Source organism: Leopardus geoffroyi, chromosome E2 (assembly GCF_018350155.1).
Source record: "Leopardus geoffroyi isolate Oge1 chromosome E2, O.geoffroyi_Oge1_pat1.0, whole genome shotgun sequence".
NCBI lineage: Eukaryota > Metazoa > Chordata > Mammalia > Carnivora > Felidae > Leopardus > Leopardus geoffroyi.
Genome location: NC_059335.1, coordinates 11,434,882 through 11,457,347, shown reverse-complemented (window position 1 = coordinate 11,457,347; position 22,466 = coordinate 11,434,882). Strand labels below are relative to the sequence as shown.

Sequence of the window (22,466 nt, the reverse complement as noted above, 5' to 3'; positions counted from 1 at the left end):
CCCTGCCCAGGAGTTGGACCCCAGCCCAGCCTTGGGCGTGTGAGAAGCCCTTGGCCCTGGGCCCTGCCCCCGGTCCTTCCTCCCCCACACGCTGGGGACTCAGCCCTTCCTTGTGTTAAATAGAAACCTCTTTATTCTAAGTATCGTACATTCCTTAATACATTGGACTGGGGCCAGACCTTGAGGTGAGGGGAAAAGGGGGGGCCTGGGACACTTCTCTAGAGCCTTCCAAAACGCCACCCAGCACACGCTGGGCTGGGAGCTGGTGCTGAGCTTGAGTTTCGTGGCCTTGGGAAAGTCCTTGGTCCCTCCGGCCCGTTTCTCTTCTATGCAGGGAGCGTAGGGGTGGCCCTAAAGCCCTCTGAAGATCTTTCCATCCTAGGTCGTCTGTGGTCCCAGGCAGGGAGTCAAGAGGGGGCCCTACAGGAGAACGGTTTATCAGCAGCAAAGATGGGGGGCACTGAGGCGGGAGGGGGCTGGGAGAGTCTCAGCGTTGGGTGGGGGGCCGTGATGGAAACGGAGGCCGAAGCCGGGGCAGGCAGGCCAGACCGGGCCTGGTCAGCCGGGAGAGAGGAAGGCGGCCCAGGAAGAGAGGGAGGCCGAGGCAGAAAGGTGGGCGGGGCACGGAGATGTCTGAGAAGAAGGCGCGGTCCCGAGGGGGTGACAGGGCTCCCCCCTCAGACAGTTCCAGGTCCCGGGCCACGGCCAGGATCTCCTGGCGGGCGGCTGTGTTGTGCAGGCCACGGATGTCCAGGAGGGCTGCCACGTGCTTCCGCCTGGGGACAGAGGAAGGGACACGTGCATGGGGTCCTCTGTGCCAGACGCACACTGGCCCACCTGTGAACCTCGTCTGTTCCAGAACCTGCCTTAGCTCTGGAGCCCTTTTGCCGCCCTCCAGGTCCCTCCCCCCCCCCCCCCCAGCCCCCAGTCTCCCCTCCTGCCGGCACTATCCTCCAAAACTTCCCTTCAGAACCTTCATTTCAAACAGAGCTCCCGGGCCTCCGCGCTACCCACCTTCAACACAGCTCAGGCGTCTTCCCTTTCCACCCCCCCCCCTCCCCAGAGTCAGAACTAACCGTCCTGGACTGGTGGCTCCCTTCACCCCAAGCCCTCAACCTTGGAGCCTAAACCCAGCGGAGGCCTCACTCCCTGGGGTGTAGGGGTAACCCCCCCCCCCCCCCCCCACTACACAGAAGAGCCTTGCACGACCACCACCATCCACATTCACAGGGGGCAGTGTGGCGATGGGTGGTCAGGTGCACCAGCTTTAGAGACGGCCTGCCACGGGGAGGGGGGGGAGGGGGGGGCGTCAAGTCCCCAGCTTTGCTAGCTGTGGCATTTAGGGCAATCCCCTTAATTTCTGCCTGCCTCACATGACGCCAAGCATTTAGAACAGCGCTGCCTTTTACTTGCATATAATTTGCTCAAATAACTCTTATTATAGGCCTTACTTATTGAGTGGGTGTGTAACATGCTTTCTCGGGTCTGACATCAGGGCTCATAAATAAGAATCGGGAATTGGTAATGCGGTCACCGTGGATGACGAGGAGGAGAAGGAGGATGGACTGATGACGAAGAATTCCGCCCCTCCCCCCCCAAGTCCTAGGAAAAGAGTCCTATTATCCCCCATGGACGTGGTGAGGAAACCGAGGCTCAGAGAGGGTCACCCAGAAAGGAAATGGCCCACCAGGATCTGAGCGGCGCCTGCCGCCGTCCCAGTGCGTGTGCGCCCGTGTGCCCGTGCGTGTCCCCGTGTCCCCCGCGGCTCCCAGGCTGGGCTGGCCCTTCCTGCCGCCGGGCGGCCCCGCGCCCCCCTGCCCTGGGCTTCCTGTGACTGCCTGTTTGTTTGCGAGCCCTGGTGGCGGCGGCGGCGGCAGGAGAAGGAGGGAAATCGTATTAATAATGCCCTGGTTCCAGCAGGAAACGGCCGTCAGACACGCTCGCCGCCCCAAGAGCAGGAAACGCGGGGACGGATGCCAGGGCCCGGACAGTCCTCGGCCTGGCGGCGGCGCGCGCAAAAAACGAGCCGGGCGGGCGCGGGCGTGGGGTGGGGGACCCTCACCTGATGTCTGGGTAGTCCCGCACCAGCACCCCCACCTCCACCTGGATGCTGGGCGTGTCTTCCAGCTGCAGGATTTCGGCCAAGTGCGGCACCACGGCGTCCAGCCACGAGGCCTGGGACTCCTGCAAGGGGGAGGCCCCAGGCTCACACTCTGGCCCCAGGCCCCCCTCCCCGTAAACCACACCCCTCCGGGCCTCAGTCTTCTCGTCGGTAAAGGGGGGGCAGGGGCGGGTAATCTGGAAGCTTGGGCAATTGGAAGAAAAATCCATAATACATCTACTCCCAGGTTTGCGGATCATTGGGGGGGGCTCGGGGACACCCCTCAAAGCCTAGCCCTAGGATTTTGCAAAACGTTACCCTTAGGGGAACCTGGAGGACGCGTACATGGGGTCTCTCTGCGTTCTTAATAAAATGACGCGCGCACACACACACACCCCGCCCCCGCTGCTGAGCTCCTGCTGGTTGCAACGGGGTACAAATTAAAGAGGGGGGCAATTTGGAACTCTTGGATTTGGGAACGCCAAGATTCTGAGTTCCGGCTGCGCTGAGCCTCTGTCTGTGCTCGTGAGAATAGCTGACGTTTCCGGAGCGCTACCTCTGTGCCAGGTGGGGTCCCAAGCCCTTCACAGGACTTAAGTGACCCAATCCGCACCCCACACACAGGGGACCGGATTCCGGTTTGCGCCCGGAGGCGAGCAACCCACCGTGAGAAAGCCGACTTTTACGCGCGGAGGACAAGGATCAAAGTGTTCACCGTGGGCTGAAAGTTGGGCGACGGCTTTATGCTAAGGCCCCGCCCCGGCTAGCGGGTCGGGGGTGGGGGGCGGGAGGATTCTCGCGAGGCCAGGTTTTTTGGAGCCCCCCCCAACCCCACCCCTACCCCCGGGGCCGCACTGACCAGCCGCCTGAAGAGCCTCTGCAACTGGGCCGCGTCCTCCCGGAGCCTCCCGGCCACGCGGCTGCGGGTCCGCGCCGAGCGGCAGCGCAGGCGTCCGCGGAGCAGGGGCCGCACATACTCCACCAGCGCCCGCCGGTGCAGCTCGGCCACCAGCGCCTGGGGACCGGGGGAGACGCGAGGGCTTGTGAGCAGCCGGTGACCCCTTCCCCCGCTCTCCACGCGCCCCGCGCCCACTCCGGGCACCCAACGGGAACCCCTCCCCCGCCCACAGGGCGCCACACCCCCTCTTAGCCCCCCGGCCCCCCAGGCAGCCCTTCCGACTCCCAACGGGTGACCCCAAGTCCTGCCCGATGATACCCTCCTCTGCCCCCTCATCAGCTCGCCGGCACCCCCTGCCGGCCCAGCCCAGCCCCCCGGGAGCCCCACCTCCCAGAGGCCCCCACCCTGGGCGCACCCCACCCTACGTGCCCGCGGATGCGCCTCCGCACAAGCGCCGCCTATCCCACTCTGAGCGAGTGGCTCTGCACCTTGAACGCGTCTCCCCCCGCGGAGCGCTCCCGCCCCCCCTCTCCACCCCCCACCCCCAGCCCGCGCACCTGGTAAGGCTCATCCTGCATCCTGCGCAGTGCCAGGGCCTGAGCGCCCAGCGTGCCCACGATGCCATCCAGGGCCTCCGGGCTGTTCAGCCACTTCCTGCGCATCAGCTTGTTGAAGTGGGGCTGGGTGCGACGGAAGGGGGAGATGGTTTTAGCCCTCCTCCCTGCCACCGTCTTTCTTCACTTACCAGTTCAACAGATGGGAGCTGAACCGGTTCTGTACGGTGCCCTCCCCGGGCTCACAGTCCGGGGAGGGGGACAGACCGTCCCCAATGATGGACCCAGAGTGGTCAGGGCAGGGAGGCGGGAACCCAGGAGTTTAGGAAGCCCAGAGGGGATGCCTGAGTCAGCGGAGAGAGTCAAGGAGGGCTTCCTGGAGGAGGGGACACCAGAGCTGGGGACAGAGGCTGGAGGTGAGGGGTGGGAGAGGGAGTGGCTCAATCAGCGGGAGGAGCCAGTGTGAAGGCGGCTCAGATTTCAGACGGACTTTGGATCCGTCTTTCAGTGGATCAGAAAGAAGGTGTTCCTGTGGCTGGCAAGATCCATATCCTTGAGGGGCCCAGCGCAGAATGAAAATGGAAGGCTCTCATTCAAAATTATGAAGAACTTCAATACAGCAAGAGCAGAGCAGCAAACCAAGCTTGGGCTCTTCTAGGCAAGGGCGTCCTGTGTGACTGATGGGTTCCACAGACTCTTGAAGCTAGAACTCGCGACAGGGGGATGGGGGGTGGGGCTGGAGCACACAGGGCTGTGAGGAGCCCCAGCTTCCTCCTGAGGGCACTGGGGAGCCATGGCAGGTTCTGAGCAGGAGAAGGAGCGGGTCAGGCTTGTGCATTACCGAGATCTTGATGGGAGGGGCAAGGCTGAAGCAGAAATGGGGTGGGGGTGGGGGCTCAAAAGAGAAGAAAGAGGGAAAGAAGCGGATGAGAGGGGTGAGGAGGGGGAATGCAGGACCCAGATAGTAGGATTTGTACAATTTCGGGGGGGGGGGAGGGGAGGGAGGCACCTGCAAGTGACCTAAGAGGTGGGACCAGCAGCAGGACGGTCCCTGAAGTGGATCTGGGGGCAGGGAGGGGGAGTCGCCGTGGGCTGGGTGGACCCTGGGGAACGTGAGGTCCCCGGGGACATGGGGGGTCAGTGTCCAAGGGATCTGAACTGAAGTAGGTCCTATCCCACTCTGCCCCACACCTACTGCGAACAGTAGCCTGGCCGCGTGAACCTCCAGGAGTGGGGCCTTGTGTTGAAAAGCAGGTGTGAATTAGATGAGCTGACGCTCTTGGTTCAGGGCCTGTCACTGTTGCTATGAACCCTGTATTTTTTTTAAATTTTTTATAATGTTTATTTATTTTTGAGACTGAGGGAGACAGAGCATGAACAGGGGAGGGGCAGAGAGAGAGAGAGGGAGAGACACAGAATCCAAAGCAGGCTGCAGGCTCCAAGCTGTCAGCAAAGAGCCCGACGCGGGGCTCGAACTCACAGACTGTGAGATCGTGACCTGAGCCGCAGTCGAATGCTTAATGGACTGAGCCACCCGGGCGCCCCTAAGAACCCTGTATTTTTACCGAGATATCAGCCAGTGCCCGTGGGCTGGGACCCAGCTAAGCACCGTACGGCCACAATCTTATTGCCTCCTTCCGGCCACCAGCCACCTGTGCCCATTTTCCAGATAAGCGAACAGAAACCCCAAGAGGGCAAGCAACTGGCCCAAGGTCCCCCTCCTCAGAAGCAGTGCAGCCACTGCTGGAACAAAGACTGTACCCCTTCCCAGCACCCCCATAAGGCCCCCACTCGCTCACGTTCATGCACACACTTGTCCGTCTAGTCATTCAACAAACACCCCCCCCCGCCCCCTTCCTGTGGCTCAGCTGGGTCACTGAGGACACGTGGAGGAGGCTCGGGGACACACGGTACAGAAGGCGACAAACAAAACTCTTGAGGATTTGATCATCGCGAGCAGGTCAGGGGAATCATAATGCCGATCTGATATTTGGTGATTTTAAGGAATTATCGTTCCCTTGGTTGGGTATGAAAACGGCACCGTGGTTATGTTTGTTTAAGAAGGATTTCTTATCTTTTGGAGATGCAGGCTGAAATGTTGATGGGTGATGACAGGATGTGGCGGGGGCGGGGGTGGGGGGGGTGGAGAAAGGCGACACAAGATTGGCCTGGAGCTGATACTTGCTGGAGCTGGTCCACGGGAGGTCATTCTGTCATTCTGCCTACTTTTTGTGTATGTTTGAAATTTTCCATAATAAAAAGTTATTTTAGAAACATTCCGACAAATCCTGCCCTGGAGAAGCTCACATTCCAGGGCGGGGAGCTGGATTGGGGAGAGGGAAAAAAAAAAATGCAAAGGCGGTAACAGAGCAGGTGGCCCTAAGTGCTTGGTTGGAGAGAAACTCAGCAGGGACTGGGGAAGGGAGTCTCCTCTTGGGGCTTCTATTTTATTATTATTATTTTTAAAATATTTATTTATTTTTGAGAGACAGAGACAGAATATGAGCAGGGGAGAGGCAGAGAGAGAGGGAGACACAGAATCTGAAGCAGGCTCCAGGCTCCGAGCTGTCAGCACAGAGCCCGGCGCGGGACTCGAACCCACGAACTGTGAGATCATGACCTGAGCTGAAGTGGGAGGTTTAACTGACTAAGCCCCCCCAGGCACCTCCGGGGCTTCTATTTTAAATAGGGCAGTCAGAGGAGGTCTCACTGAGAAGGTGACATCTGGATCAAGACTTGAAAGAAGCGAGGGAGGGGGCAATGGGGCTACTGGGGAGAAGAGCGGTCCAAACAGAGCAAACAGCAAGTGCAAAGGTCCTGAGGCTGGACTATGTCTTGTTAAGGAATAGCAAGGGGGCTGGCATGGCCAGAGTGGAGTAAGTGAGGAGGACAGTGGGAGAAGGGGAGGTCAGAGAGGGAGAGGAAAGGGTCAGACCATCCAGGGCCTTGGGGGCCACAGCAAGGACTTTGGCTCTTGCCCTGAATGAGCTGGGAGCCATGGAGGGTTCTGAGCAGAGGAGGGACATGATCGGATGTACGACATAGATTGAGCGTGCACTATAACCAGGGATACACACACCTCTGTCTCATTCCCAGGTACTCCCACCACCCTCCCCACATACTCTCACCCACTTCTGACCCCAGCCCCTTCTGGGCGCGCACAGGAGCCCAGGGGTAACCTGGGCTCCAGGGTCTAGGAGAGGCCGGCAGGGATTTGGGGGGCCTCAGTGGGGAGGGGCTCCACCTGATCCCCAAGGCCCCTTCTGCTGGTGGCTCTCCATCCTTCCCTTGACTGTGTTCTCCCCTCTCTTCCTTCCTCCACCTTTTGCCCCCCTACAAATGGCCCAAACAGGCCATCACCCCCCCCCCACCCCCGCGTGCTTCCCAAACACCGAGTCATGGGCTTAAAGGAACTGCAGGTTGGGGGGATGCTCCCCTCTCCTGGCACAGGCCCTACCCCAGCCCCCTGCCTCACTCACCTGCAGCTCTTGGAAAAGCAGGTCAGCCAGGACACGGTGGCAGAGGCGGGTCACGCGGTCCAGAGCGCTGGCTGCGGCTTCCCGGGCCGGCTCGCTCTCGGGGGGTCCCACCCGCGCCAGGCGCTCTGCCAGAGCCCTGTGTGGATCAGAGGAGCCAAAAGTCAAGGAGCCCCAATACTCAGCTCAACTGCTCAGACCGATATGCCTTCTCAGATGGACTATTTTGTGAGCACCGAGGTGACAGGTCCGATGGGGAGCTGGGGAGAGTCAGGGGCTCTGGGGAGAGTCTGGGGGATGACAAATATCAGGGGATGTCTGGGAGGCTGGGGGGGGGGGTTGTGTGTGTGGAAGCTCCGTGGAACGTGATTCTAAACATCTAGAATTCTAAGATTCTACCCTTCTCATTTTCTCTCATTGCAACCATGATCCCTCCGTCATTAAAAGGGCAGTAACCTGGTCTGAGAGTAATGTGGCATTTTCTGGCCAAATCCCAGCGGGCCCCCTTCTGGGACTGTGTCCCTCAGAGTCCCCACGTCTGTGGGAATTGACAGGTGTGCCACGTTTTTCTCTGCAACAGGGTGGAGCCAACTCTCCATTCACTGGGGACAGATTAAATAAATGATCGAACATGCAAAACGTGGAATGCAGTTCACGCGTTGCAAAGGAAAAGTGGTAACTCCAAAAGCTCACAGAAAGATCTCCAAGCTGTTAAGGGGGAAAGGCACAGAAGTGTGTTCAATATTCTACCATTTGCATATTTTTCTTTTTAAGGAAAAGGAATAAGGGGGGCCTGGCTGGCTCAGTCGGTAGAGCATGAGGCTCTTGATCCTAGGGTTGTGAGTTCGAGCCCCACAATGGGTGTAGACATTACTTGAAAATAAAAGCTTTAGGGGCACCTGGGTGGCTCAGTTGGTTAAGCATCTAACTTCCACTCAGGTCATGAGCTTATGGTTTGTGAGTTAGTTCGAGCCCCACATCAGGCTCTGTGCTGACAGCTCAGAGCCTGGAGTCTGCTTCTGATTCTGAGTCTCCCTCCCTCTCTGCCCCTTCCCCACTCACACTCTGTCTCTCTCTCTCTCAAGAGTAAATAAACATTAAAAAAATAATGAAAAAAAAAAAAGAATAAAAGCTTAAAAAAAAAAAAGAGGGGCGCCTGGGTGGCTCAGTTGGTTAAGCATCCGACTTCGGCTCAGGTCATGATCTCATGGTTTGTGAGTTCGAGCCCCGCATTGGGCTCTGTGCTGGCAGCTCGGAGCCTGGAGCCTGCTTCGGATTCTGTGTCTCCCTCACTCTCTCTGCCCCTCCCCTGCTCACGCTCTGTCTCAAAAATAAATAAAACATGAAAAAAATGTTCTTAAAGGGAAAGGAATAATATGTATTCGCATTAGTGAGATATAATTTACTTGTATATGAAATATGAATATGAAATAGGTATATATGAAATATGTGTATGGATATGCACAAAATATGCATATGTATATACATGCAGAGTATGCAAATGCACACATACCCTTATTTACACATATTTACTGGTAAATGTCCTGCAAAGATACGACAGACTCTAGCAGTAAGGAAGGTGGGGGCCGTATAGGCGTGAGGCTTTTCACGGTGTGCCCGAGTGTACCTTGAATTAGGAAGCATGTCAATACATCACCGATTTTGAAAACGCATTAACAAAAAAGGGAAAATACGATTAAAAAAGGCAAAAAAAAAGATCTGTAATTCTTAGAGTGTTTGAGTCTTTCTTTTAGGCGCGTGTTAATTACAGCACCCCAATATTCTGATTGCTCCATAATTCTAGTGCTCTGTGATGCTAAGATTCTTTCTAGGACCCCCCCCCCCCAAGGTTTGATGTTTCTAAGGCCCCCGCGTGCCCGTGTCTCTGGGCCAGCTCTGTGATCCCCACCCAGGGCCCCGGGGCACCCCAGTTCAGCTTGTTGCCGGGACCGGTCCTCTCCCCCACACGCTGGGTGCTCTCACCTCAAGGGGGGCCCGCAGTTGACCAGGGAGATGGTCCTACTGATGTACCTGTCGGGTAGCAACTCCCGAACTCCTGGATTCTCATGGAATCGCTCCACCCGCTGCTGGAAGCTAATGGGGGGGAGGGGGGGAGAAAGGGATGACACGTGACAGACGGAGCACCCGGCCTGAGGAGGGTCCCCTTGCTGGACACTCAGCCCAACAAAGCCCGTGACCCTCACTGAAGCGCCCCTGCCCATCCTTACTGGATTGCCTTTCATCTCTCCTCTCTCTGCCGGATCCCGGCTACCGATGCCTCCGTCCTGCCCTGCACTCCTGCCCCGCCCCAGCCCTCCATACCTCTGCAGGAATTCTGCCAGCCCCCCCAGGCAGCAGTGGGCCATCCGCTCCCCAAACTCTTGGCTGATGCGGGGTGCTCGTTCCGTATGTTCTTCCAGCAACTACAGAGTCCCCGGAGAGGAGAAGGGGTGAGGAGGGGGGAGGTCTTACCTTCCCGCCCCCGGGGGGGGGGCGCTGGAGAACGGATTCTCCTTCCTCTTCCCCACCCCCTACCTCACACACATCCTGCGCCAGGCTGCTGGGCTGCTCCTCCGTGCTCCCCCAGTGCTCCTCGTTCTCCTGTAGGACCCGAAGCAGGGCTGCCCGAGTCTGAGCCTGGAGCGGGGAGGTTGCAGGGGGGAAATGCAGGAGTCAGGGGGTGCCTGGAAGCCTGTCCCTCCTTTTCTCCCCTCCATGGTTCCCACCTCTTAGCCCCAGGCCGATCTGGGTCCTACCCCTGAGCTTGCCAAGGTTACTCCAAGGAGGGAGGCTGGACCACAAAACCTCCCCAGCCCCTTGCGTCCTTATGATTTGGAGCTTCATATTAAGAGGCTATAGTTTTAAGTTTCATCCATCTGACAGCCAGGGAGTTTGAGGGTCTATTCTGTCATTATTTGACGGTCCTAAGACTCTGGTCCCCAGGTTCTGCAAAAACAATTTGTTCGAGGGGCACCCGGGTGGCTCAGTCAGTGAAGCATCCGACTTCGGCTCAGGTCATGATCCCACGGTTTCATGGGTTCGAACCCCGCGTCGGGCTTTGTGCGGACAGCTCGGAGCCTGGAGCCTGCTTCGGATTCTGTGTGTGTGTGTGTCTCTCTCTCTGCCTCTCCCCTGCTCAGCTCTGTCTCTCTCTGTCTCAAAAATAAATAAATAAAAATTTAAAAAAATTTTTGTTCAAGACAGTCAGATTCTGTGATTCAAGAATTCCAAGGGTCTGGGATTCTGAGGTTGACACATGTCTGATTCCCTGGTCCAATGTTCCCTTCAGTGAGTCTGAGAACCTGGGTATGTTCCAGCCTAAGACTCTAGGCTCTCAAGTTACTACGATTCTGACCTCTGTGGCCGAGGCAGGACTGGCATTCCGGTGGGAGACAGCCCCGTGGCCAGGCTGGGTGTTTATGGCCCCACCATTCTCCTCACTGGTGCCTACGCCCGGCCAGTTATTACCCGGGTTTGCCATCGGCCCCGCTTGTATGCACAGGCTGCTTTTATGCCCTCCTTCTGTGAGTCTTTGGGACCGCGGGCTGAGCTTCTGTGACTGACTCCCGCTCTAGGATTCGAAGTATCGGAATGTCTGGAAACTTTGCTGATCGGCTCTGTGCCCCCCGGGTGCTTGGGTGACCACACGGAACATAAGGCAGAAGTGATCAGCGTGGGCTTACACTTCTGTGTCTTTTGGACAGAACTCAGAAATCCACAAAGGGAACAGGGAAATGGATGTAGTGAAAAGGGGAGAGGAGAGACCCCCCCCCAGCCCCCCCCCAAGCGACCCCTCCCTCCCTGCAGAGCGCCTCTGGCTCCCGAGTCCCCGGTACCTTAACGTCTGTGACACATTCGTCCTCCAAGCCCCGCAGGGTGCCAGGAGACAGAAGGGGCCCCAGCTCCCCATTCTCCAGGGCCACCAGGTCCACCAGCCCTAGGACCTCTCTGGGAGTGGGAGGTAAGAGACAGAGGGGTCTGTGAGAGGGGGGGTCTGGGCAACGGAACCCCTCCCCACCCCCCCACCCCTTCACACCCAGTGTGTTTGTGACCCTGGGCCACTCCCTTCCTCTCTAGGGGCCAGCTTTGCTCATCCCTCAAAGGAAGTCTCCGGAATTGTTGCTTCCCTGGCCCCAGCTGTCTGAGTCAGCTCCCTGATGAATGGTGTCCGGGCAAGACTTGGAGGGATCAAGTCCAGGCTTGACGGGCTGGCACGCAGAGTCTCGGCCGTGACCAGCTTCTGCCTCCGCTCCTTGTCCCCATCACATCACCCGCCTTCGAGGCCTCCCCAGTCCAGCCCTCGCTCCCGGGCCCTACACTCTTACACACCTGGTCTGTGCCATACCACCAGACCCCTTATGCCTCCTCCACCACCCACACGCACCCCAGGCTTTTGCTCTTGGCGTTTTCTCAGCCAGAAGTACCCATCTTCCTACAAAGCAACTTAACTCCCGTCCAGGAAGCTTTCCGGACTCCCCGTCCTGCCTCCGTCTCCCATGGGAGATGTGACCGTGTCCTTCATACAGAGTCCCAGATGGGATCTAGGGGGTCGATGTCAGTACCTGTCACCTTCCCCTTCTTCTGGTGGCAGCATGAGGGTTTTATTTGAGGGACCACCCACCCTCCTCACTCGCCAGCCTGTGGTTTGGGTGTGGCCAGCTCCCTTGTCCCTGGAAGCAGTAGGTGACCCAGTCATGGCTAATCGTATTCCATCCCCTGGCCACCAGACTGGGTATGTTTTAGGATCCAAACACTTGACAGGAAATTTTAGGAGCGGGAGAGTCCATGGCGCTGAGGTTCTAAATGCCAAGGTTCTAGAATTCAAGGGATCAAGAGATTACAGTCCTAACCCTGGAGGGAGCCACAGTGGGTCCACATCCGGAGTGGATGCGGCTGAAGTTTAGGATTTGAAGTCTCATCGCTGCTAAGGCTCTAGGATTGAAAGTGTAGCGGCACCTAGGTGGCTCAGTCAGTTGAGCATCTGACTTGGGCTCATGTCATGATCTTGCAGTTGGTGAGTTCGAGCCCCGCATGGGGCTCTGCGCTGACAGCTCAGAGCCTGGAGCCTGCTTCGGATTCTGTGTCTCCCTCTCTCTGCCCTTCCCCTACTCTTCTCTCTCTTTCTCTCTCAAAAATAAATAAACATTAAAAAAGTTTTTAAGAAAGCATCCGTGCTAAAGTTCTAAGATTGGAAAAATCAACAGTGCTAATGCGCTAGGATCGAAAGAGAGAGCAGTAAGGGTTCTAGAATTCGGAGGGTCAGCGATGCTAAGATTTTAGGCATGTTGGTGCTAAGGTCCTTGTATTTTAAGAACCAGTGGTGTGAAGGTTGCAGGATTGGGGGGTGGGGTCAATGCTACAAAGGTTCTAGATGAAAATGAGCAACAGTGTTAAATTCTAGGACTCAGAACAATACTGAGATTCTAATAGTGTAAGTGTCATTGATGCGAAGGTTCTAGGCCTGGAGGGGTCCACCGCACCCCGAGGCTTCTAGGACTGAAGTGGTCAGTGGTGGGCACCTGGCTGGCTTAGTCTGTGGAGCATGCAGTCTTGATCTCGGGGTCGTGGGTTCAAGCCCCACACCGGGTATAGAGATTACTTTAAAAAAAAAAAAAATGGAGTCTTTAAAAGGAAGGAAGAAAGGATGGCGGGGGAAAAAGAAATGGTCAGTGTTGCTGAGATTTCACAACCGGACGGGCCAATGGTGCCCATAGGTTCTAAGTCTGGAAGAGCGGGGGGGTGTCAAAGTTCTACAATCGCAGGGATCGGTATGATCCGTGTTGCTAAGATTCGGAGAGTTTAACCGTCAACGATGCGAAGGTCCTACGCCGGGAAGGGTCAATGGTGCTAAGATTTTTAAGAATGGCAACTTAACGCCGCTAAGCTTCCGGGACCAGCGGGGGCAGCGAGGCTCAGATTCCAGGACGGGCAGGGTGAGCGGTGCCACGCTCCCCAGGGTGGAGGGGTCAGCTGGGGGTCCTGACCCGTCACAACCGGAAGGGCCCGTGTTGCTCGGGTTCTAGCGCGGGACGAGAGGATCGCGCTCAGACGCTCGGATCGTAAGGGTCCCCGGGGCGGGGGGGGGGGGGCGGTGAGGGCTGGCAGGGTCGAGGGGTCTCAGAGGCGAGGATTGAAGAGTGGGCCGTTCCAAGGTCTTTAGGATCTGGCGAGGCCGGGGCTGGGGCAGCGTGGGTCGGAGGGGGGGGTCGGGGTCGGCGGGGGCGGGATCTGCGCGCCCCGGGGGCAGCCGCCCCGCCTCACCTGGGGTACACCTGGTTGTGCCAGTGCAGCAGGGCGTAGCGGTCGGCCAGCGGCAGCCTCCGGCGGGCGGCGGCCCCGAGCCAGTCGGCGAGCGCGCCGTGGTAGCCGCGCAGGTAGACGCCGAAGGCGCCCAGGCCGGCGGGGTAGGCGGGCGCCAGGCGGCCCCGCACCACGCCCATATCCTCCAGCAGCCGCGCCCGCAGCGCCTCCAGCTGCCCCGCCAGGCCCCCGGGCGCCCCGGGCGCCGCCGCCTCCAGGCGCTCCCGCGCCGCGCGCGCCACCGCCTCGGCCCAGCGGGCGCGCAGCTTGCGGGCGGCCCCGGGCCCCCGGCGCCCGTCGGCCGCCTCCTCCTGCACCAGCACCTGGCCCAGCTGCGCCACGGCGCCCGCCCCGGCGCCCGCGCCCGGCCCGGGGCCCGCCAGCGTCTCGCGCACCAGCGCCCACAGCTCGCGCTGCAGGGCCTCGTACAGCAGCGCCACGTCCCGCGCCCGGCGGCCGCCGGCCGCGCCCTCGGCCCCGGGCGGCCCGGGCGCGCCGCCCCCCGACGACGCCAGCTCCTCGGCCTCCAGCTCCAAGATGTGCTCGTCGGCGCGCGCGAGCTCGCGCTGCTGGATCAGGCTCAGGATCTCCAGCACTGTGGGGGCAGAGCGGGAGGTCAGGGGGAGGAGGGCGCGGGGCGGGGGGGGGGGGGGAGAGGGGGAGGCGAGGGGCCGAGAAAGGAGCCCGGGACGTTCCGGGAGAAGAGGGGTGGGTGAGAGAAGGTTGTCGGGCGAGGGATGGGGGGCAGGGTGAGGGAGGGAAGTGGAGGGGCGGAGGAGGGAGAGAAGTCAGGGGAAGGGGGGGAAGGGGGTGAGGCAGAGGGGAGAGGGGCGGGGGACGGCACAGGGTATGGGAGAGTGGGTGAGGATAGGGGGAAGGGACCCGGATATTTGAGGGGCGAGGACAGGGAAGGCACCTCAGATCCAGAGAAAGGGATCCAGGGAATGGGAGGGCGGGAGGGAGGCCAGTCTGAGCCAGGTAGGGGGAGCCGGTGGAGAAGCAATGGATCAAGGGGCAGGGTGGAGGCCCGGAGGTGGGGAGAGGAGAGCAAGACCAGAGAGGGTCTTTGGGGGGGGGGTGTGGCTGTGGGGGTGATCTGGCACTGTGCGTTCCGACTCCCCCAAGAGACACCCCCATGGGGTTGGGAGGCCTTCGCGTGAAGGCCAAGGGAGGGTCCTGGTGGCCCAGGGTTACCCCGACACCTCCACCCCCCTCCACTTCCTCCCTGGCAGAGAAACTTGTTTCCTGGCCAGCGCTATTTCTGCCCATCCGTTTCCAGAAGGCGGGGGCTCCAGTCACCCCCTCCTCGCCTCCCTGAAGTGCCCTCCCAGTCCCCTGGGAGCCGGGGCTGAAATAGCTCCTGGCCAGGATGTGGGGCGAAGTGAGGGCTCTCCTGAGGTCCCCGGGGGCTGAGGCAGCATGCGTTGCGGGGTGGGGGGGGGGTCTGGGAGTGAGGAGGGGGGTGTATGAAGGTGGACGGAGCCAGCCCCAGGGATCCGAACCCGAGTCTCAGAGATGGGACTGAGATAAGGGATGAGGGGGAAGTTGGGGTGCAACCTCCAGAGGGGACAGGAAGGGAGCTGAGTTTGACATCTGGGGCCTGGGACGGTGACTGGGGGCGGAGATGAATTGAAGCGACGGCTGAGGATGGAAAGAAGGGTTTGGATGTGAGTTTGAAGATGAAAACCGGTCCTGAGTTGGGGCCGAGAATGTGGGTGGAGGTTGGGAAGGGGCGGGGGGGGGGGGGGTTCAGGGTCAGGGTGGATTAAGGGTCAGGGATTAAGAATGAAGGGAGAGGGCTTCCCCGGGTGGCTTAGTCAGTTAAGCTTCTGACTCTTGATCTCCGCTCAGGTCGTGGTCTCACGGTTCATGAGTTTGAGCCCTGCCTCTGGCTTTGTGCTGACAGGTTGGAGCCTGCTTGGGGATCTCTCTCTGCCTCTCCCCCCGCCCCCCCCATGGTCAAAACAAACAAACAAACAAATAAATAAAGGTTAAAAAAAAAATGAGGGGCCCCTGAGTGGCTCAGTTGGTTGAGTGTCCAACTTCAGCTCAGGTCATGATCTCACGGTTCGTGGGTTCGAGCCCCCGCGTCGGGCTCCGTGCTGACAGCTCAGAGCCTGGAGCCTGCTTCGGATTCTCTGTCTCCTTCTCTCACTGCCCCTCCCCCGCTTGTGGCTCTGTCTCTCTCTGTCTCTCAAAAATAAATAAATGTAAAAAAAATTTTTTTAGTGAAAAAAAAAAAAAGAATGACGGGGAGAGACTAGCTTGCCGTTGGGGTTGAAGGTGGGTGCTGACATGGGCCTGGGTCGGGGGTTGGGCGCGAGGCTAAATTGGGGACCAGGCTGCAACCTGCATGCGGGAGGGCACTGGCTAGCCCCCGTGGTGTTGACGGGTCTTGGGCACAGAGATGAGGTTACAGGTGGTGTTTGGACAAAGGGATAGTGGGGTTGGAATAAGGATTGAGTAGAAACTCACAAAGGCATTGAAGAGAAGACACTGGGGCTTGGGGTAGTTGGGGGCTGAGGATAGAGACGGGGTGGGGGTATGAGCTGAGTTGTGCTCCCCCCCCCCACCATCACCAAGAAAAAACACTTGTGAAGTCCTAAGCCCCCGGTATCTCAGAATGGGACCATCTCTGGAGACAGAGATGAGCAGAGAGGTGAGCAAGTTAAAATGAGGTCGTAGGATGGGCTCTGATACGGCGTGACTGGTGTTCTTGCACAAAGGGGAGATTTGGACACAGAGACAGACATGCATCGCGAGAAGATGGCCAGCCAAGCACCAGGCACAGAAGAGTCGAGGAAGGAGTCCCCTATGCGTGTCTGAAAGGGCATGGATCCAGAACGAGAGAATAGAGTTCTATAGTTGAAGCCACCCGGTTTGTGGGGTTGTGGGACAAGGTTACAGCAGCCTGGAGAACGTAACACAGGCCGTGGGGGACACAGTGGGGAGACGCAGGTGGGAGGTAGGCGCTGGGCGTGGCGGGGAGTTGAGGTGCGGCTTGGACGTGAGGGAGGGATGAGGTTGAAGCTGGGGGTTGGGGGATTGGGCTGGATTTGGGTTTGGGGTTCAGAGTGGGGTGGACAAGGAGAGGAGGTTGGGGGTGAAGGAGGAGGTCGGGGTGCAGTCTGGGGCCAGGGTTGGGGCTGGCGATGGGAAGGGGGTGGGGTACAGAGGTTAGGGAGAGGCATAAGGTCAAGGTTGGATGTGGCTACATGGAAAGGAGTGGAAAGGAGATGGGATGGAGGCTGAACTTGAAGGGAGGGAGGGAAGGAGGGTTGAAGTTGGGGGTGCAGAAGGGGTTAGAGGAGATGAGACCAAAGTTCATGATCCTTATCATAGGACATGGGGGTGAGGTTGAGGCCGGCAGGCGGCGGGTGGGATGGATCCAGGGTGGGTTGGGGGTGGGGTGAATTGGGGGTGGGGTGGATTGGGGGCGGGGTGAATTGGGGGCGGGGTGGGTTGGGGGTGGGTGTGGAGACACAGCTGCGGCCAGGGCTTGGTGATAGAAATCAAGATTTTGGGGGGAGGGGGCTGGGCGGGGGCTCCCGACTCACCTGACAGAGGCTCCTTCATCTTTGGGGGCTCAGGGACCTTGGGCGGGGGCTCGGGAGCTGCCTCGCCTGCGGGCACCACCCTCTCAGCCAGTGACGCACGGCGGGGCTTGGGCCCGCGTCCCAGTCTCAGGAAGGCCAGTCTCCGGGCGGCCTCCCCAGCCACCTCCTCGTCGCCCTGGGCTCGGGTCCCCTGAAGCCTGGCCAGGAGGCCAAAATCTGCTGAGCTCCTGCGTATCCCTGGTGTCAGCACTCGGCCCAGGAAAGAGCGGGACTGCCCATCTCCGGGGCTGCCTGCCCGCCGGCCGGGGGTCCAGCCCAGCCGGAAGGGGGCCAGGCCGGCCAGCTTCTCCAGGGTGGCACGGCGGCGACACGATGTTCCGTTGGGCAGGCTCCCCAGCTCCCCAACCTCGTCTTCTTCCGGTCCCGGAACTTCCTCAAAGGGGTTCCGAGAGGACCTCAGAGGCAGCGTCCCCGCCCGGGGCACCTTAGGGTCGGCCACCCCTAGACTCTTCAGGATGGGCATCTTGACAGGCAGGGACCTGGGAAAAACATAAGTGGTGTTGATAATTAACGCCTCTGGGTGCCCAGCAACGCAGGGCCTGCGTGCCAGGCACTGGTCTGAGCATTCAGTAATCCCATGAGGCTAGTGCTATTACTATACGCCCACGTGGCAGATGAGGAAACTGAGGCTCAGAGGAGCAAAGGTGCTTATGGTGATTCAGGGACAAAGCCAGCATTCGCGCCCAGACCTGTCTGATTACCCTGACCGTTGGCATTCAGACCCTTTTTTCCCTGCCTGACTTCCTGTCTGGGTGCTCATCACCTCTGTGGACCCTCCCACTCTAAGAGGAAACAGGCTCAGAGAGGGGAAGGGTCCGTTCCAAGGCGGCACAGCCAGCGAAGAGGAGAGACCGCATGGGGACTCGGGCCCCACCGTCTACCCGGACATCCAGTCACACACATGGGCACCTGCCTCGTCTCTCCCCTGTCCAGCCAGCACACCTGTCACCTCTATCCCGCCTTCTTCTTTCCCTTAGCAAAGCCTTACTGGGAAATGTCCAGAGCAGGCAAATCCAGAGAGACAGAAAGGAAGTGAGTGGTGGCCGGGGACTGGGAGACGGGGGGTGGGTCTTAATGGGTGTGGCTGCTTCATGGGTACAGGTTTCCTTTTGGGACATGAAAATGTTCTGGAACTACATAATGTGGAGGGTTAACAGCACTGTGAATGTACTAGAATGCCACTGAATTGTACGCTTTAAAGTCAAATTTTTAAATAAACTTATTTACTTATTTTGAGAGAGAGAGAGAGAGAGAGAGAGCAGGGGAGGGGCAGAGAGAGGGGGAGAGAGAGAGAATCCCAAGCAGGCTCCGTGCTGCCAGCACAGAGCCTGAGGCGGGGCTCGACCTCACGAATCGTGAGACCATGACCTGAGTCAGACACTTAACTGACTGAGCCACCCAGGGGCCCCAAGATTTTATTTTTAAGTAATCTCTACACCCAGCGTGGGGCTCGAACTTACAGCCCCGAGATCAAGAGTCACACGCTCTACAGACTGAGCCAGCCAGGCGCCCCATAACTTGAACTTGATGGGGCACCTGGGTGGCTCAGTCGGTTGAGCATCCAACTCTTGATTTTGGCTGAGGTCATGATCCAGGGTCGTGGGATCGAGCCCTACATTGGGCTCCACACTGAGCATGGATCCTGTTTAAGATTCTCTTTCTCGATAAACATTTAAAAGATTCTCTCCCCCTCTCTCTCTCTCCAATAAAATAGAACAAAATAAAGTGAATTTTATCCCACCTCCTAAGTCCCTCATCTCCTCCCTCTCCATGGCCCCTGCCCCAGTCCAGGCCCCCTCCCACTTCCCCCCTTTCTCCCTGGTCTCCAGGCTCTCGTCTTGGCCCCTCCAGCCCATCTTTGAGGATCTCGTTAAAGCACAAACTTGCCCTGCTCTTTCTCTTAACCTTGCATGGCTCCCCAGTACCCTTGGCGCGAAATCCAGCTGCCCTTGCCTGCCAGCTGTGCACCTCACCAGTGCTATCCCACATTCTCCCCCTCCAGGCTCCTCTGGGTGCCGGCGTTTGTTGATCTTTCTACCTGGACACCTGTTCTCCCTGCACCACTCGGGCTTTAGGATCCAGCCCCCAAGGCCCTCTCCTCCAGGAAGCCCTCTGTCATGCCTAGGCTGAGTCGAGTTTTCCCCCCTCAGGATTTTCCCCATCCCAGCCCTCCCCACTCTGAGTTGTCAGTGTCTGGGGATGAGTCTGTGCCCCCCCCCACCCCAGGACTGTGAAGTCCCTAGAGGGACAGGGTCGGGCTGTCTCAATCACCACTGTGTCCCCAACTCCCAGGGCAGGCGCTCAGGAAACGAATGGGTGCTAAACAGGAAACAAAGGAAGGAGGCAAGGACCTCATTCCTTGTGGGTGAGGAGTCAAGCTGGAGAGGTCAGTACAGAGCAAGCCTTGCAGGGCCTCGGAGAGGAGAGCCGTGAGGAGGGACTTGGGCTTTTTCCCGAGGACACTGGGGAACTGTGGAAGGGCGCTTTTTAAAATGATGAAATCGTTCAAAGATTCAGGAATTCAGAAAAATTTAGAAAACAGATAAACACCCCCTCTGCTTCCAATCCTAGCTGCGTCTAATGCAAACATTCTATTTTGTGGCTATTCTGTTTCTATGGCTCAGGTTTGGCTGTTGTTTGGGTGTTTGTTTGTTTGTTTGTTTGGGGTGGGTTTTTTTTTTTTTGTTTTTTTTTTTTTTTTTTTGGTCTTTTTTAGAATCGAGCATTACAAGATGCACTCCCCGCCCCCAGCTCTCCTCCTTTGCCCTCTTCCCAGGACAGTGGCATCCAGAATGGTGTCTCCCCAGGCCAACCCGACTTTTACTCTTAAGTCTCCATAGCCTTGCATCCAGAAACAATGTATCGTTTTACCGGGTTTCAGAACCGCTCTGTGAAGGCTCTCATACTACGTGCATCCAGCAACTTGCGCTTTGATGGCCGTGTTTGGACTCACATACATGGGAGAGGTATCCGTGCCTATCTCGGTGGCTCTAGTCGATTTAAGTGTCGCATTACTCTTCCACTGTCTGGCTTTGGCAAAACCGTGTGAAACGTCAGGGGTTTCCACACTCACCTCCTGCTAGACACATAGGTTGTTTTGAACTGGGACAGGTTCCGAGCAGTTGAGGGACAGGGTCGGGATTGGGCGGCCCCTTGGGGGTGCATAGAGCATCTGGGAGGAGGCTGATGCTCAAAGGGTCCCCGAGCTGGCTGGGCCGTGGGTAAGAGCATCTTCCTTTCATGGGGGAGCCCCCCTGCTTCTTTCCTCCCTGACTTCAGCCTCTGGACCTCAGCTGTTGTTCCTCAAGCCTCTCTCCAGTCTCCATGGTCCCCTGTCCTCCAGAGAGGCGGTCACCATGGCAACCCTTGCCTGGAGCCCCCATGGCTGTGGGCAATCGATACGAGCCCCCCATGCACACACCCACAAGTCGTGCATGGATTTCTCTGTCTTTCATTTTCCCGACTGGCTTCTGTGTGTTTCATCCCACAAATGGCTTCACCGTGTCCCAGCCCTGTGTCCATCGTCCCCCCCCCCCTCCGAAACTCCACATCCCCCTTCTACTTCCCTGTAACAGAAGCCAACATGACCCAAACTGGATCTGCCACTCCCCCACTGGCTCCCACATCCATCCCCAAACTGGATCCCAATACCCGCCAAGCCATTTCCAACATCCTCAGACCCCGCTGCAACAGTTTCTCCAAAGTGGCCCCGTCGGCTTTCCCTTTCCAGGCTCCACCACCCTCCACCACCCGCCTCTGCAAACTGGCTCCTCCGACATCCTGCCCCCTCCAGCCCCCTCATCTGCCTCCCAGTGCCCGGGCCCCTGACTCACTTCCGAGGCATCCCTCAAGCCCCCAGCCTCCCGACTCCCACAGGATGTCTTGGCCACCAGCGCTTCCCTCTCTGGGCTCCGGCTCCTCCCCCTCCTCCCCCCCCCCCTCCTCGCTGCCAGCCTTTCCCCAAAGCCCTAAACCCTCCACCGGCAGTCTGACCTGTTTGCAGAAGTCAGCACCTTCAGCCCCCAAGTCTGTATCTGAGAACAGCCCTTATAAAGTGTGCGTCCATGCTGGACCCCAGCCACACAACCCCAATCCAGACCTCACCCCCAAACTATCCCATCATCAGCCCAGCCCGGTTCAAGCTCATGCACATCTTCACTCCGAACACCATCTCCAAGCCCCCATCTCTTGGGGATGGAGAAAAGCATCCACCGCTTTCTCCCAACCTGAACTCCGAGGGCATCAGACGCTTTCTCTCCTTTCTCCCTTGGTGGGCCCAGCTCTCCTGGCTCCTTTGAAGCTTCTCTGGATCCCCAGGGTTCCCAGATTCTTCACTGCACCCCCCTGCGGTCCCCAGCTCCTCCTGCCCTGTGGCTGGCACCCTCCTGAAGCCAGGCCCCACATGCTGTCTTTGCCCCCAGCCTCTCTTGGCTTCAGGACACATGTTCTCACCACCTCTGGTCCAGCCCAGGTCCAGGGGGGAGCCCAGGCCAGGGCGCAAGAATCCTGCCCCCTCCTCCAGCACACTCACCTCCTCGTCAGCAGGCGCCTTCGTCCCTCTGTCCCTGCTGCTGTCCTGCCCTGAGGACACTTCAGCCAGAACTGCTGAGAGCTTGGAACTGGGGGGGGGGGGGGGGGGGGGCTAGAGGAGGTCAATTTCCTGTCAGGAAACCCCTCCCTCTCTGGGGCCAGGGGCGGGAAGGACTCTTTATCTGTCTGCCCTTTTAGGCCAAGCTGGGGTTGGGCTGGGAAGGACAAGGCCACAGTCTGGCCCCCACCCTCACCCCCACCCGGAATTGCCCCCCCCCCCGCCTGTTCTTCACGCCTTCCAAGGTGACAACACCATCCTGGGCACCCTGGGGAGACACCCAATGCTGGATGCGGGCCCAGAGCTCTCCTTCGGGTTCCTGGCTCTGGAATAAAGACAGGGAGGAAGGTTCTGCTGGCCCAGAAGCTGCGATCAGAGGCCTGAGGGCGTGGGTGGCACGGGGCAAGGCTTTGGAACTATAGTCCTCTCCCCTGTCTCCAGGTCCCTGTATGGCTCCCTCCTTCGACATCATCCTGGCCTCAGCTCCAGCCTCTGTCCCTCAAAGGAGACATTCCCTGAACAGCAGAAGCCCCTTCTACCCCCCACCCACTTCCTCTCTCCCCAGGGACTGGCTCTGATTCCTCAATTCCTTCGTATCACCTTCCTCAATTTGAACGATCAGATTTCTCTATCTCCCTTGTAGATTTCCTGACTCTCCCACTTGAACGTAAATCCAAAGCAGATTTTGCTTACCTCATTCATCTTTATATCCCTAGATGTGCGTCTGGCACATAATAGTAAAGGTTTATTAACCGAATGCACACATGGGGATAGATCAGAGCTAAGGATTGGAAGTTGGAGACGCATATGGCAGGTGCAGTGGCGGGGGGGGGGGGGCGCTGGGAATGGGTTGGGGGTTGGGTGGGGTTAGATGCAGGCTTTGGGTTACTTGTAAGGCTGGGTTTCAGGTTCAGGTGCTGTTTTGGGCGCTC

General features: G+C 58.6%; 1 protein-coding gene across 1 annotated transcript; it reads right to left on the bottom strand.

The window, feature by feature from the left end:
- Positions 1 to 110: 110 nt before the first annotated feature.
- Positions 111 to 21,562, bottom strand: EXOC3L2 (exocyst complex component 3 like 2). The gene is made up of 12 exons (XM_045441944.1): positions 21,478 to 21,562; positions 16,887 to 17,425; positions 13,291 to 13,924; positions 10,866 to 10,977; positions 9,565 to 9,666; positions 9,352 to 9,452; positions 9,013 to 9,123; positions 7,033 to 7,168; positions 3,557 to 3,679; positions 2,961 to 3,116; positions 2,063 to 2,184; positions 111 to 776 (listed from the first exon to the last, which is right to left on the bottom strand). Exons 2-12 carry the CDS (start codon positions 17,407 to 17,409, stop codon positions 488 to 490), a joined length of 2,409 nt encoding a protein of 802 aa, XP_045297900.1. The 5' UTR covers positions 17,410 to 17,425; positions 21,478 to 21,562; the 3' UTR covers positions 111 to 487.
- Positions 21,563 to 22,466: the final 904 nt, after the last annotated feature.

What these genes read in the sequence shown, in the direction of transcription:
- EXOC3L2 (XM_045441944.1), bottom strand. Translation starts at nt 17,409, where the DNA reads ATGCCCATCCTGAAGAGTCTAGGGGTGGCCGACCCTAAGGTGCCCCGG. An exon ending in AATGTGTCACAGACGTTAAG is followed by an intron (nt 9,667 to 10,865) that starts GTACCGGGGACT and finishes TCCCCGCTCCAG; the next exon opens with GCTCAGACTCGGGCAGCCCT. An exon ending in AGAGGCTCTTCAGGCGGCTG is followed by an intron (nt 2,185 to 2,960) that starts GTCAGTGCGGCC and finishes TCCCCCTTGCAG; the next exon opens with GAGTCCCAGGCCTCGTGGCT.